At 37.8% G+C, this 15,052-nt stretch overlaps 1 protein-coding gene across 3 annotated transcripts in view; it reads left to right on the top strand.

Moving 5' to 3' along the window:
* The window catches only part of ATP8A1 (ATPase phospholipid transporting 8A1), a 219,516-nt gene that overhangs the window by 113,774 nt on the left and 90,690 nt on the right, over positions 1-15,052 (top strand). For all 3 annotated transcript variants that reach the window (XR_005128999.2, XM_037530697.2, XM_037530696.2), the window contains exons 22-23: positions 10,622-10,760; positions 14,127-14,191. Coding sequence is in view for 2 of the 3 variants with exons in the window: in XM_037530697.2 (XP_037386594.1) it covers positions 10,622-10,760; positions 14,127-14,191 (204 nt within the window). In the remaining variant the exon portion in view is untranslated. The remainder of the gene's footprint in view (positions 1-10,621; positions 10,761-14,126; positions 14,192-15,052) is intronic.

Genomic DNA, 15,052 nt, shown 5'->3' with positions numbered 1-15,052 from the left:
CAACAAAGTACAAGGGGAACTTGGGTATCAGGAGCCTGGCAGCACCCAAGCCTCCTAGCCCCTCATAAATCTTTATGCTTTCTTTCTCTCTGGCATTCTCTCATACCTCATGGTCTCACCTCTTCTATAGTCATGCCACTCATCGTCCCCACTGCTGCCGCACCTCTCATCCCAGCCTCTAGGCTCAGGTGTGCACACTTGTACATGACCCTACGCATGCTCCAGGTGCCCACAATCAGGCACTCGTGTCCCAGGCCCACACCCCCAAGTGCTTTGTGTATGAACACGATCAAGGCCACAGGTGATAGCCACAGAGGCTAGTGGCATAAAAAGCCTGATTAATTCGTTTACCCTACACATGGTCACATTCTCAGTGGCATTATTTAAAAACATTCAAAATTTAAAAGATTTATGGATCAATTCCTGAAGACAAGAATATTTGTAATCATGACAAAATAAGTGAAAATGTTACGATAAAGGTTTTAAACCCTGCTCTCTACCTTATCCCTCCAGTATTTGTTCACATAAGAAATTCAGTATTTGAACTTTAGTGAAATCCTTATTCCAGTGGGAGCTATAACTCCTAGCATAAGCTGAAGAAAAAAAATAAATAACTAGGATGCGAACATCCAGGAAGATAATGACAGCTGTCCCTTGGTGCACCTCTTTGATACTTTTTACCCCCCTCACCTTCCAGGGCAAGGAAAGTTTGAAAAGTCTTCCAGATACTGTTATCCTTACTGACAGTGGTTGTTAAGTTGTAGGATTTGAGGCCTTTACCTCCATCTGTAAAATAAAATCACCATTTCTGCTACAAGATTGCATAGTTTGGGTTCCAACATTGAATTCTTTTTTTTTCTGTTACTAAATATAGGTCAAGAAGTGATGTTTATTATTAGAAAGCCACATTGTTTCCAAACAAGAAGGTCTGCATAGTTAAATGCAAAAGGGATTATTGGAATCTTATCAGATGCTTCAAGTGTCCTGACCCAATTTGAGAAGAACTGTAGCCTTGCTTTGGGTGTTGTGGACAGTAACACCTCTTCATGTCTCTTTGTCACCACTTGAGAGAATTTACAGTTGTCTCATTCTTTAAGATGACACACTTGACCTGTTTTTACCTCCTTTAACCTCATTCTTTTGAAAGATAATGTATTTAGACTTGTAATTTCAGATTATGAAATCTCTTATAGTATTGGTCTATGCTTTTTAAATCAGATTATTTTTTAATGAAATTAAAAGGATTTATGGTTGGTCAGAGAAAATTGCAAATAAGTAACAGAATAATTGTGAAATCTTATCCTTCATTAGCAGTGGTTTCTCTGAAATTCTCATCTCCTTTGATCTGCTACTTTATTCTAATTATCTACTAATCACTTCTGATGTTAGGAAAGCAGATTATTTACATTGAATGGCACAGAAAGCAGAACCAGAGATAATACCTGTCTCAACTGCATAGCAATGGAGGCAATAGTTCCCTTGTGCTAAAACTGTTACTCTCTTGTTAAGAGGTCTGTACTGTGAAGTATGTTTGTAAAAATTAAAATGTTTCCAATACTTTTTTTCTGTTTTTTTTTTTAATAGATTTTGGGTCAGAGAGGACTATTTCTGAGTGTGAGGAATTAGAAAGCTATAATTTTGGCATCATCTCACACTCCTTTGAAGCAGATGGCAATGTTGTATTTTATGCATGTTTTGTGATTTATGATCAGAGTATGGCCTCCTCTAGATTGAAGATTCATAAGAGCCAGGAGCGTTTTTATGGTATTCATCACTGTGCCTCTAGTGCCTGCCTGGTTGGCCCATGTTAATTACTGAATAAATTATTCAATGAATAAATGAATGGTTCAATTGAATAATTTATTCAGAAGCTAAACTTATTTAGTAATTGCTTGCTTAATGAAATCCTGTCCCCTATTACTGTTAAAAGTTCATGCTTTCTACACATGGAGGATGTTGGTATCAAATGTGTTGTCACTAAGGATTATTATAAGGCTATGTTAGAAAAGGAGCTAATACTTTTAAACATTTCACTTAAAAAGCCTGCCTTCCACATTATATAATCTAGGAGTATGAAAAGTTCATGGCTGAAAAGCTTCAACCACAACCACAAATGTCTGAGCACATGGCAGGCTCCATTCTGGACCCCAAGGCACAGCAGGAAAAGGAGGGAGAGGATAGAAAAATCCTTGCCTAGTTTAGTGGTAGGAGGTAGGCAGTAAACTTATAAATGACAAAAAAAAAAAGTTATTTCAGATAGGGCTGGATAAAGCACTCAGATAGGGTATCAAGGTAGCGATCTTCTTTTGTTATTTCCTTTACTCTTCCCCAAAATATGGTTGGCATTTCTGTGATTTTTTTTTTTTAAAGACTGCCTTGATGTGGTATAATATAGATCAGCCATTACACTAAGTGTGACTAAAGACAACAGTTTAACACCCTTTGCAACATGTGGTAAGGAGTGGTTTAGAGGATTCTTAGAGAAATATAAAACTTAATAGAAAACAGGACTTTTCTTGAACATTTGTTCATGCCAAGTACACAGTAACTTCTGCAGTAGAATGGGAGGTTTTTTTCAGATAAAACTACCACTTCTATTCTTAGTAGCTGCAAATATTACTTTCATTTGTACTAAAAAATGAAATGCACTAGATGAAAATTTACATGATGTACTGGTGATTTCGCGGTTTAGAATTCCAGTAGTTTCCTGTTTTACTGTTTGCTTAAGAATATTGCTGTCTGTCAACTCATCCACTAATAAGATCTGCCACTTCATGAGCATTTACAAAGCTCAAGTCCTCTGCTCTTTACCATGGTCACGCAGTTCTAGGGCCTCTAAGGAGAGCACGGCAATGTTATAACTTCTGTTTCTTGTTACGTTTTGTCTTTGCTTTCTTGCAATTTTTGCTTTTCAATTTTTTATGACATACATCATTTATTAACATTAAGAGAACAAATGTCCTATACAGAAACATAGTTGAGCCATAGATAAGTATTCCACATTTTCCCTACATACTAAAAACATTGAGATGATTGATCAAAATAACCCTGTTAAATCAGTATTTTTAGCCTGATCTTGCTGCTGATGTAGAAATTCTTAGCTAAATTACTTGTTGAAAGACACATAGAGTGGTTGGCAGAGTAGGGACTGAAGTCCCAGTTCTGTCTTGATTCCGAATCCCCTATTAATAATAATCCATATGTTATATTGCCAGGTAGGTGTAAAAGAAAGAAAGACTCTGTATGTAAAATGTTGGAGACTTAAAAAATAAAACATAACCAAGTGTGTAGTTGCATAACCTCTAACTTGATCAGCACTCAGGGTTGGAAGGTTAGCATGTTCAGATTATGTCATTTTAGTGAATTATGCAGCCTCTGTGTGCTCAATGTACTGTGCTCTATTTCCTTAAAAATAAAGGCAGAACTAGGTTTTTCATGATTTTCCTTCAACTCATCCTTATAATCTCCATGTTTAAAGTATTTAAGATTTCCTAAAGATGTTTCATCACATGCTTCACCTTTTGGCCAATTTCTTAATTACAAATGCTTCGTGGTAGACTTTCCACACTGGGTATTGCTGTCTTCTCAGAGAAGATGGATGTGTTGTTCTAGCAGGCTACACCCAATTGCTTCTCAGATCCTGATTCTTTTCAGCTGGGTGTGTGAATTCTGGCCTTATTTGGCAAGCCCTTGGCTGTGTGAGAGTTCAAATATGATTTCTGTGGTTCAGAAAGCACCAAGTTAAAATTTATTTCTTGGCCTTGAAAAAATTAACTGATTGCATGATTTCTCCAGAAGCAGGCAAATAAATGAGCCATTCTAATGTTTTAATGTACTGTAGTTTGGCTTAAACTGAAAGAAAAGAGTTGCATGGGTTTCTCCTTTTCCAGAAAACCCCATTGTTATGTGCTAAGAGAGAAAAGGCTCAGGGAATGTGCTGAGAAGAAAAGGCACAGGGAATCATGCCCCATGGGATGCAGAACAGAGGCCCCCAGCATTTTTGAGAACTGCACCATAGAAGACAGGATCCCACAGCCCCAACACAATTGCAGTCTGGGGCCATCATTTTAAAGCTGAAGAGCAGGAGGATTGCAACAACCTCTTTACTGATTTTGCAGTTCCACACTTCCTAATCCACCCCCTCTTGACCACCAGTGAACTTTCTGAAACACAAATCTGATCCTGTCTCTGCCCTCTAAAATTCTTTCCCAAATGCCCTTATCCTTTGGAATCCTCAACACAGCACACATATCCTTCAGCTTCCATTCTTTGCCAACTGCTCCATCCTCTACTCCTAACATACTATTCTAAAAAAGCTTGCGGGCCTCCCTGGTAGTGCAAGGGGTTAAGCACCACACTATGAAGCAATCTGCAGCCTCTGCAGCACAAATTCCATCCCCGGCCGGCCAGAGAGAAACCCACATGGCGAGGCAGACCTCTCCTGTCTCGCCCGCTGCTCCCCTCAGCATTGTATTTCAGTCAGTCTGCCTGTTCTGTTCCCCACTCTGTCTCTGGTGAATCCTCTCACACCCCGCATCTCTGCCTGTACCCCAGCTCTTGTATACATAAACAAATAAATCTTTAAAAAAAAAAAAGTTTGAGATGACCAATCCAATTTCATCCTTCAAACAATCCAATTGAATTGGTATCATTTAAATACCACCAACCTTGCTTCATTTATTGTTCCCATTTGATTAAATGGCAAATTCTCACACACAATATGTTTTTGCATTCCTCTGTCTTTGTCCTTGTGATTTCTCCTGTTTGGAATTTCCTCCCCACCTCTCTTGATTGCTTGACTCATTCTTAATTCTTTAAGATTTAAAATCAACTATTAATTTGTGTTGGAGGATTTGTGTGTGTGTGTGTGTGTGTGTGTGTTTAGTCACCCAAACTAAGAAGATACCCCTTTCTTATGTTTATGCTCTTCCTTTACAGAAAAAGTTTGTCAACCTTGCACAAGAATAAACGCTTCTCCTAAGTTTAGGTCATTAAGTCAGCAGCAGCAGCGTCATTACACACTTTCAGGCATCACCTCAGACTTAATGGGAAATTCAGAAACTCTGGCTGTGTAATAGCCCTTCAGGTGATTCTGGAAACTTCTAGGTTCCTGGTCCCATGGCTAATGACTTGGGACTTGAAGACAGCCAGACAGCCAGGGTCTAGGACAAACAGATACCAGTAAGGGCAAAGGAGTGCAAGGCAGGGAGGCATCCAAAGAACAGTCTCTGCTGATTTATTCTGAAATACAAAGTCCAGGAAAGAAAGCACTCATTGGTTCATCCTATCTTGCCCAGAACTACCTGCACAAGATAGACTTGGTAATGAAGTAAGTCAGGGATGCAAGTGTGCTTGGAAAAGAGCTAGTTTCTAAGTGAGACTGCAGGGCCTGCAGGTGGATCAGGGAAAGAGGCACACCTGCATGAAACCACATCATGAAACAATATACTACTAAAGACTGAAGAATAAGACAAGCTCTTACAAACCTGAGGATTTGCATAAATTTCTAACTTTCAATTTTACTTCCCACTTGCTGCCTTTGGGTACATATTGACTCTTGGTATTTTATTATTAACGTTGTAACTCAGCAATACCTGTATATTCCCTTAGTTAACTTTCCTGAGGTATTAACTGAACTTGGAAATGTTAAGGAAATATGTTTTCATCTTCCAAGTAATAATTTTATTTCATGTTGAAATAAAGATTACCAAATATTACTAGTATCCATATTTATCCATATTTACTCTGAGAACTTTACTATTTATAATTTCCTTGTCTTTAAAGAAACTTCTGCCAAATAGTGTATGTTGTAATCTGAAGCCTAAGTTGCTATGAGTCTGATTATTACACTTTTTCTCATTTAGGAGCATATCGTAAACTTTTAAAAGTACAAAATAACCTTTGGCACTGATAGAAATTTGCTAATATGGTAGTAAGTCATTTTGAGGTTCTGTTATTTAGCAAAATATACATGTACTAGAAAAAACATAATTTCTAAAGCTGTCATAATATATTTACCATATAGTTTTTGAATACTCTGCATGAAGCTTTTGATCTTCACTAGGGTAGAAATTTTGTATTTCTACGCCTTTTTTTAAATTCTGTGTAATTATTAATTTTGAAAGAAAAAAATAAGATTATCAAGGGCTTTGCTAGGTCAGTAAATATTATTTCATGATTTTTCAGTGATAACTAAGTCTATATTATGTCAAAGAGTCATCAATCTGAAACCTTTATAACTCTGGCAATGTGACATTTTGAAAGTAAAATTAGTATTTGGGGTTTTTTAATTCCATAAATGCCATGGGAATTTTATCATGTTTCAACACTTGCTGAATCTATAATTCCCACAGTGCCCATTAGTGGCCATCTGTGTAAGGTAATACATGTTTGGGATGAAATTGATTACATCCTAAACACTTATGTGTTATGATCAGGAAAAGCATGTAAAGTTCACATCTTTTTTTAATGACCATTATGTAGGTAGATATTAATTTCCAGAGGCAGAGCAGCCAATCACCCAAGATCCTAATCTTACCATAAATGACAGCAGATCCAAAGGAAAAGAGGCTGCAGGGCCCCCACTATAACTAGTTAAGTGCTGTATTCCAGGAGATCCTAGATAAATAGAAAAGGAATCAATTTTGCAAGTTTTTTTCTTTCTAGGCATCAAAGTAGACCCACTGCAGTTTTACCAAGTGTCCAGAAATGTTTCATTCCTCTTCTCAGAAGTTCCCAATATCACAGCCATGACCACACTCCAAGTTAACCTACTTGTAACTTTTCTTAGCCTGTATACATTGCTGGTTCTATCTCTGCTCTTTTATATTATTTTCACCTGGTTCTAAAAATCTTTCTTTTTTTTTTACCTGCTGCATAAAGCCAGGTACTTCCCCTCTTTCAGATATGTTTTCATCATAATCTCCCCAGTGAGACATTTTATTTTTATTAATCTGGTAATAGATACCTGTATGCTTCCTAGGTTCACATCTCCACATAGAGTAGAGACAGGGAACATACAAATAAATTCGTTCATGTATTTGTAATGAATGGACTTACAACTTGGCTTTCACATTATCTAGTTACCTTAGAGTTTTGTAAGCATAGTACAAAAGCTAATTTTTGGTTTAGGAAAATTTGAGGGTTTGTATTTCTGAGCTAATCCCCATGATCATTTAAAAATCTTATTAACTTCTAGAATATTTGCAATTTGGATGCAGCTATATCCTGATCTTCCCTGGGAGGTGGGCCAGAATGACTTAGCTGCAACTAGCCTAACAGTGACGGAAGAATTGATGAGATTATTGCCTAAATGTTGAAAAACAGTAATTATTATGTTGGTATAGCTGACATCGACTGTTCTTTCTTTTTATTCTTTAACTTACTGATGATAGTTTTCACCAGGTTATGATAGATTTCAAATCTGCTCCTAATTAAAGATAATAAAATAATGCTATCCTTTTTTTTAATTATTGTTAACTGAGGTAACATTGGGGTATCCTGACCAGGTATTACCTGCTGGTAATACCAGGTATTACATTGCAGGTATTACATAATGACCAGGTATTACATTGCACACCCACCAACTCGCCCATACTCCACCACCACAGACCATTATGCCTCCTTCCTTCCTCATTCTTTCTCTTTCCTCAGCCCTCCCCCTGTGGTGTGTCAGTTATTAAGGATTAGTTTTTCAGCTTTCTTTTGTTACTTTATATACCACATATTAGTGACCCCTTCCAGTATTTATCGTTCTCCTTACTTATTTTACTTAGCATTATCTTTTCAAGCTCTGTCCATATTGCCACAAATGACAGGGGTTTTCCCTTTTTGATAGCTGAGTAGTATTCCATCTTCTTGATCCGCTCATCTCTTCCAGGGCAGTTTGGTTGTTTGCCTAGCTATAGTAAAGAGTACTGCAATAAACATGGAAGTGAAAGTTTCCTTTTGAATTAGTGTTTTTTGAATTTTTTGGATTGATGCCTAGGAGTGGAATTACTGGGTCAAATGGTAGATCCATATTTAATGTTTTGAGATACCTCTATACTGCTTTCCATAAGGGCTGGGCCAGTTTGAATAATGCTATCTTTTTTAAGAAGGAAATTTGCCTTCCTGTCTTATGTATTACATTCTAAGAAGTCATGCATCAAAGTCTATCTAATTGCTATATAAGTTATTTAGAATATATTGAAAAGAAAATGGTGTGGGTTGCAACATTAATTTATAACATTTGGATTTTGGATTTTTTTTCTTTTTTCCATGTATTTAGTCATCAAACATACTGAATACTGACTGTTAATGTTCTAGAGCTACTTCATGAAGATGAAAAATACATGGTTCCTATTCTTGGGGAAAAAAACTGAGTCTCAAATTATACAACTAATCTTAATATGATAATTAAGAAATGTAAAGATGAGCAAAATTCTACCAGATTACAGCAGAGAAAAACTTGTTTTAAGAAGGAAAAGAACTCTTGAATCACCCACTTTTGAGTTTGGCTTTATAGGTTGAGCTATATTTCACATGGCAAAGCAGTGGGGGACATGTTGAAGTCCATACATATGCACATATACACACACATACAGACAAATAATAACACATATACATACCCCGGTATGTTTAAGCATTGTGGAAGTACATTGACTGATGAATTTAACACTCATTCCAATCCCACTTCTGCTTGCCACATCCACTACAGAGACTGGAAAAAGTAAATACTAATACCTAGGGATGGCAGTGTGATACAGTTGGCTGTATTTTGATATATGCTGAGAACTTTTTGAAACACCCATACTTTTAAAATAAGAGGTAAATATAGTTGTTAATACCCCTGATTCTTATCTTCATCATGACTCGTTACAGATGAGAATCCATCTTGAGACTTTGAGAGCGATCTGGTAGAGAATGTGTTGAGATATGATTGCAGTGTCAGTCTATCACCCACAACTACCTATTTCAATCCAATACTTAATGTAAATGTAGCGATCTGGTAGAGAATGTGTTGAGATATGATTGCAGTGTCAGTCTATCACCCACAACTACCTATTTCAATCCAATACTTAATGTAAATGTAGCGATCTGGTAGAGAATGTGTTGAGATATGATTGCAGTGTCAGTCTATCACCCACAACTACCTATTTCAATCCAATACTTAATGTAAATGTAGCGATCTGGTAGAGAATGTGTTGAGATATGATTGCAGTGTCAGTCTATCACCCACAACTACCTATTTCAATCCAATACTTAATGTAAATGTAGCGATCTGGTAGAGAATGTGTTGAGATATGATTGCAGTGTCAGTCTATCACCCACAACTACCTATTTCAATCCAATACTTAATGTAAGAAAAACTTAATCTTTAAACCCTTATATTAGTCAGATTTTTGTATAACTTATAACTAAAACATCCCTAAGATAGGCATAAACTACACATACACACACACATATACTCTTATATGTTTGTGTATATATTCAGTATTACTCCCCATGCCTGCCAAGATTTAGAGCTGATTTGAGACTTCCATTTTGGTGAAAAGTAAACAGGATTTATGTTAGCAGAATGATAAAAAGTAGAATGTCTTCTCATTGTTACTGTCAACCCTGACACTCCATGGTATATAATTCCCCTTGTATTCTTTTTGCCCTTATCTATTTTAAATTTTAAAATGAAGGCAAGGTGTGTGGAGAAAGGTTGAGAAGACAGATAAATGTTGGAGCACATTGTGCTGAAGGTTAGGTTACAGAGGAAATCAGAGGGTCAGTTGATGGACTTGCAGACCACTTTCAGGAAGGTACCTAGTCAAAGACAATGCTTATTCAAACAATAGGAAGAAAAGTTTAAGTCTTACTCTATCACTGTGCATTCCTATGTAATTACAGCCACGAAAGCCAATGCCTCTGTCCATTTGACTATCAGCCTTCCCTAACAGCCCAGAAATTGTTCTCTTCTTTCTTCCTTTTAGGAAGATGAGAGTAGATGCTAATCTTTGCTCTTAGTTATTAGAACAACATTCCACAGAACATAGTGGTTGTGCTTGGTCTCATGTGAAATATACCATGTAATGAGCAAGAGATCTTCAATAGACTTGATGTTCCATACACAAACATGAAACAGTGTGAAAACATTCACCTTGTTTATTCTTAGAGACTAATGCTGTCACTTGGTTTATTGCCATCTTCTTCATTTCTAATTGTATCAGGTCTATATATTTCCTGACACTGCATCAAATTACAATTTAATAGTATCAGTATATATTCTAACTCTTTTTCAAACAGATCGACAGGATTGCTTCTTTATGTGATGGTTATAGTTTTTTATTATTTTATCTTAATAACTACCTGCTCTTTTTTAAATGATTTTTTTCACGTGTGTGTGTATGTTAAAATCCATTCCTTAGGGAGGAATAAAGTAATAAGACAGGTCATTTCAGGGAGGCTCAGTCTCAAGCCAAAAGTACTTGAGGGAAGTACTTTAAGAGAGAAAACTCAATTGCATAGTTGCAATTTATTTTGAAGCCCATGATCACTTGGTCTCATTAAAACATATACACTTCAGATTTTTGTTCTTGAAGAGTCTGAACTGATTTTCTTCTGAAAAATCTTGCTATTCCTCTTCCCCCAGAATCTGCAACTTCTTGGAGCTACAGCCATTGAGGATAAATTACAAGATCAAGTGCCTGAAACCATAGAAACGCTGATGAAGGCGGACATCAAAATCTGGATCCTTACAGGGGACAAACAAGAAACTGCCATTAACATTGGTAATTCACCCAATTCTATCTTCAAATTGTGATTCTTTTTTAAAACAGGTGTATATATTTTAGAAGATGAAATTTGAAAGATTTGATATCTTAAGATTTCCATGTTGGCATTATTGGGCTTATTTCTTTACTTGTGGCCCAGTGACCCTTTAACATTACAACTATTAGTGATACAGCCAAGCTTTAGCTCTTGCAATGACATTGATCTGTCTCCCATCTTGTATCTCTACAAACCACCACTTTCCAGTCATAGTTGAAAAGGATCGATGACATTTCTGCAGTTGTCTGTGAAAGTCTGGGATGGGTTGTGGCAACCTACCTGTTGTCACTTGTTTATGTGGCTAAAGGTTATTTCTGAGATCAAATAAGAAGGTTGCCAGTTATCATTAGTCCTACAGTTCTCATTTTTTGGAAAGAGATTATATTAGCTTGGGCTGCCATTGCAGAATACCACAGATTTGATGACTTAAACAACAGATATTTATTTTTTCATTTTTCTGGAGGCTGGAAGTCTAAGACAAGATCAAGGCACTGGCAGGTTTGGTTTCTCCTGAGGCCTTTCTTCCAGACTACAGACCACCACCTCCTTGAGTGTCCTCACATGGCCTCTCCTCTGTGCAGTCCCTCTCCGATTTCTCTTCCTCCTCTTATAAGGACATCAGTCCTATTGGATTAGGGCCTACCCTTATGATCTTAAATAGCTTTTATTATCTCCTAAAGACCCTATCTCCAAATGCTCTGACATCAGGAGGTTTAGGATTCCAACAGATAAAGTGGAGGACAGGAACACAATTCAATACATAACAGAAAAAAAAAATTTAGTATTTGGCAGTCGAGGACTGCAACAGCAATAATATGCAAGAAAAACATATTTAGTAATAGTAGATTGTCTAAACACTAAAATCCCTGACAAAGAGTCATTCTCTGGTATGAAATACATATAAAACTCTCCCAACATTGAAGGACCCATTTCAGGGGCATTCAGGAGACAAAACCACATTTTTTAGAAAATGGATTGTCTCACAAGAGATATTTAGCTACAATCCTTTCTGGAGGGATTAGTGATTACAATATTCTATAAATATAAAATTATTGCAAGTTTATAATACGTTGATATTGTAAATAGATATATTTTGGCTTGTTTTTATAACGCTGGCTTGTAGAAATTTAAATCTACCACCCACACATGTTGTTAATCTCGATTATGAAAATTTTCACTTGTGTTGAAACACAACAGAAAGATGTACAAGAATGCAGAATGCATTCAAACTGGGAGGCCTGAAAATACAAATGTGATAAAACACATTTTATCACAGAGGGATATAGATGCTGGGAATATATACACTGCGTGAAGGAAACATATGCTGTGTGAGGAAAAGAAGCAATTCTGGAGAGAGTTCAGATAGGTTGCCATTGTGAAAGCGCGTGTGCAGAGCAGGCTGCGGTGGTAGTCTCTGGCAATGTAGTAGGGAAAGTCATTCTTTCAGCAAAGGGTTCTGGTGCCCAGTTACTAGGCTGCCAGGCACCCATTAAGAACACAACCCCTTGGGGCTCCCCGGTGGCGCAGCGATTGAGCGCTGGGTTGCGAAGCTGCCCGCAGCCTCTGCAGCACTGGTTCGATCCCCGGCTGCTCCCCGGCCACCAGAGGAGGGTCCCACATGGTGCGCAGACCTCTCCTGCCGCCCGCTGCTCCCCTCAGCAGTGTACTTCGGTCCTTCTGCCTGCTCTGCTCCCCACTCTGGTGAATTCTCTCACCCTCCCACGCTTCTGACTGTACCCAGTGCATGTATAAATAAATAAAAATAAATCTTAAAAAAAAAAAAAAACCACAACCCCAAATCCCTACTTGGTGGTGCCCATGTCCTAGTCAGGGAACAGATGATAAAGTGAGAAAAACACATCGATGTTTAGTATATTAGACATACTAAAAAAACACAGTATATTAGATAGTGATAATTGCTGCAAAGAAAAATAAAGCAGGAAAGGGAAGGAGGGCATTGCCAGAGGGTTCAAGTTTTAAATCAGAGGTCAAGAGGAGCTCACTGAGAGTGACATTTGAGGAAGATCTGAAATGGGGGAGGGGGAGCTTGTCACATGGACGAAGAACGGAAAGCTGTTTTCTGCTCTAGCGAGAAAGCAGAAATGCCAAGGGAAGAAGAGAAGAGGTCAGCAGCATCACAGAACCCAGTGGTTAGGGCCTTCCAGGCTGTGGTGCAGACTCTGCCTTCACTCTAAATGAGATGAGAAACTGTTATATGGTTCTGAACAGAGGAAAGACATCATCTGACTTTCCTGCGCCAATGACCAGTCTGCCTTCTAGACTGAGGGGAGTTGAAGGAAAGCAAGGGTGGAAACAGAAGAGGCTATTACATTGATCCAGTGAGACATGGTGCCAGGTTGGACCCAGCGGTAATGAAGAAGGTAGTGAGAAATGGCTGGGTTCTGAGTGTGTTTCAACTGTAGAGACAACAGGTTGGACTGAAAGTTCAGGTGTGGCGTATGAGAAAAAGAAAGGAATTGGGAATAACTCCAAGGATGTCTAACCTTAGTATTGAAAGGTAGTGTTTCCTTTAACAAAAATGAGGGAAACTAAAGGAGAAGCAGGTTTACATGGGTGAAAAGTGGGCATCAGGAGGCTGGGTTTTAAACATATTCAGTTTGGTGTACCTGTTTTACACCTAAGTGCCTTCTGTTAACTAGGCACTGAAATGTGAGAGTTGGGAGTTCAGGAAAGAGGTTTGATTTGGAATGTGAGTTCTAGATGAGCCAACATTTCTATGTGGTTAAAACCACTGGCACAAAGGGCGTGCACGTGGCTGTGCTTTTCTCCAGCAGCGTTCAGATAGGTACAGAGTAGGCAGAGTTGGGTTTAACCAGTAGGTGAGTTTTCCCTGAAGGAAGTACAGCAGAGCAAGAGAGGGCAGGAGATCAGAAGGTGTGTGAACAGTGGGATCAATGTCCTAGAGTGAACTGTGAGCTCAACAGCTCCCGTACCCCCGACAGAAGCAGCCATTGCGCTTCTTCTGCTCTCCATGCTGGTCATCAGGGATTTTCCTGACACATTTGTCTGTTTTCAAGACATTGGGAATCACCGCCACATCTCTCTCTCAACACTTGATGAAGACAGCCTCCACACCCCAGACAGTGCCCTTCTACCTCCTATAACAAGCAATATTTCTTTTTAACATCCTGTAAACCTAGCAAACATCTTGCTGCCATCTCTCCTAATAAAATGGATAAAAACGTCATTCTATCTGAACAAGATAAAATTTAAATATTTGCATCATATTATCACTTTGATATCTTTACCTCTTCTCTCTAGACAAATTCATTGTATCAATAAATTTATTTTTTCTTTGGACTTAGGACATTCCTGCAAGCTTTTGAGGAAGAACATGGGAATGATTGTTATAAATGAAGGTTCTCTTGATGTAAGTAAAAGTATCTTTTGAAGAAAATTATTTAATATCTATCACTATGTAGGTTTTTATATTCAGATAGCTATGAAAATGCTTTATCTTTCTGAGGTAAAAAGATACCTCATTACTATTGGTCTGCTGTGCATAACTTACAGTGTTTTAAACAACATGGATATAGATAGATTCCAGCTTTGTGTCTGGGACAACTAAAAGAAATTGCTTCGTCTTGCAAGACGAAAGAGCTGCTTTATGAAAGCATTATGTTATGAGGTGGTGGGATGGCAATAACTTGTTTCTGTCTATCTAGATTTTTTGAATATTAAGCATTTAGTGTCTTCATTAGTTTTTAGTGAGTGTGTGTGTGTGTGTGTGTGTGTGTGTGTGTGTGTGTGTATAGTTGCTTAAAAAAATATTTGAAAGCCACAGGACAATTCAAAATAACCATTCCTAATAGGAAAGCTGTTTGTTGGTTTGTTTTCATGCACTAACTTGTAGACTAAAATATAAATTTCTGGGATGGCTTCTCTCATGCCTGTGATCGTATGAAGTTACATTTGAGAAAGGAGGAACAATTTATTAGTACAGGGGGAAATAGAAGTTGATGAATAAAATATCTAGGTCAAATAACCTGTATATATTTTGAAGTAACAGTGACTAATTTAAGGTGGAAGACAGAACAGGAGGGGTGATTATCCAGCTACTGCAAATAGTCATGGTGACGGTGACGTGAGGTGACGTGACGCTTGAGCAGAGAAAAGCTGATAATTAGGGGTGGTGGTGAAGCCAAGAGGCCAGGTGTGTGGAAGGAATAGAGAAGGCCAGTGTTTAGAAGTCAAGTATAGCACAGAAATTATGTGTAAGAAATATTTTACT

The sequence above is a fragment of the Talpa occidentalis genome, unplaced genomic scaffold (assembly GCF_014898055.3).
Source record: "Talpa occidentalis isolate TD23 unplaced genomic scaffold, MPIMG_talOcc4v2.1 talOcc4.6, whole genome shotgun sequence".
NCBI classification, from domain to species: Eukaryota; Metazoa; Chordata; class Mammalia; order Eulipotyphla; family Talpidae; genus Talpa; species Talpa occidentalis.
Note: the sequence above shows the minus strand (reverse complement) of the source record. Positions and strands in the feature narration are given on the sequence as shown.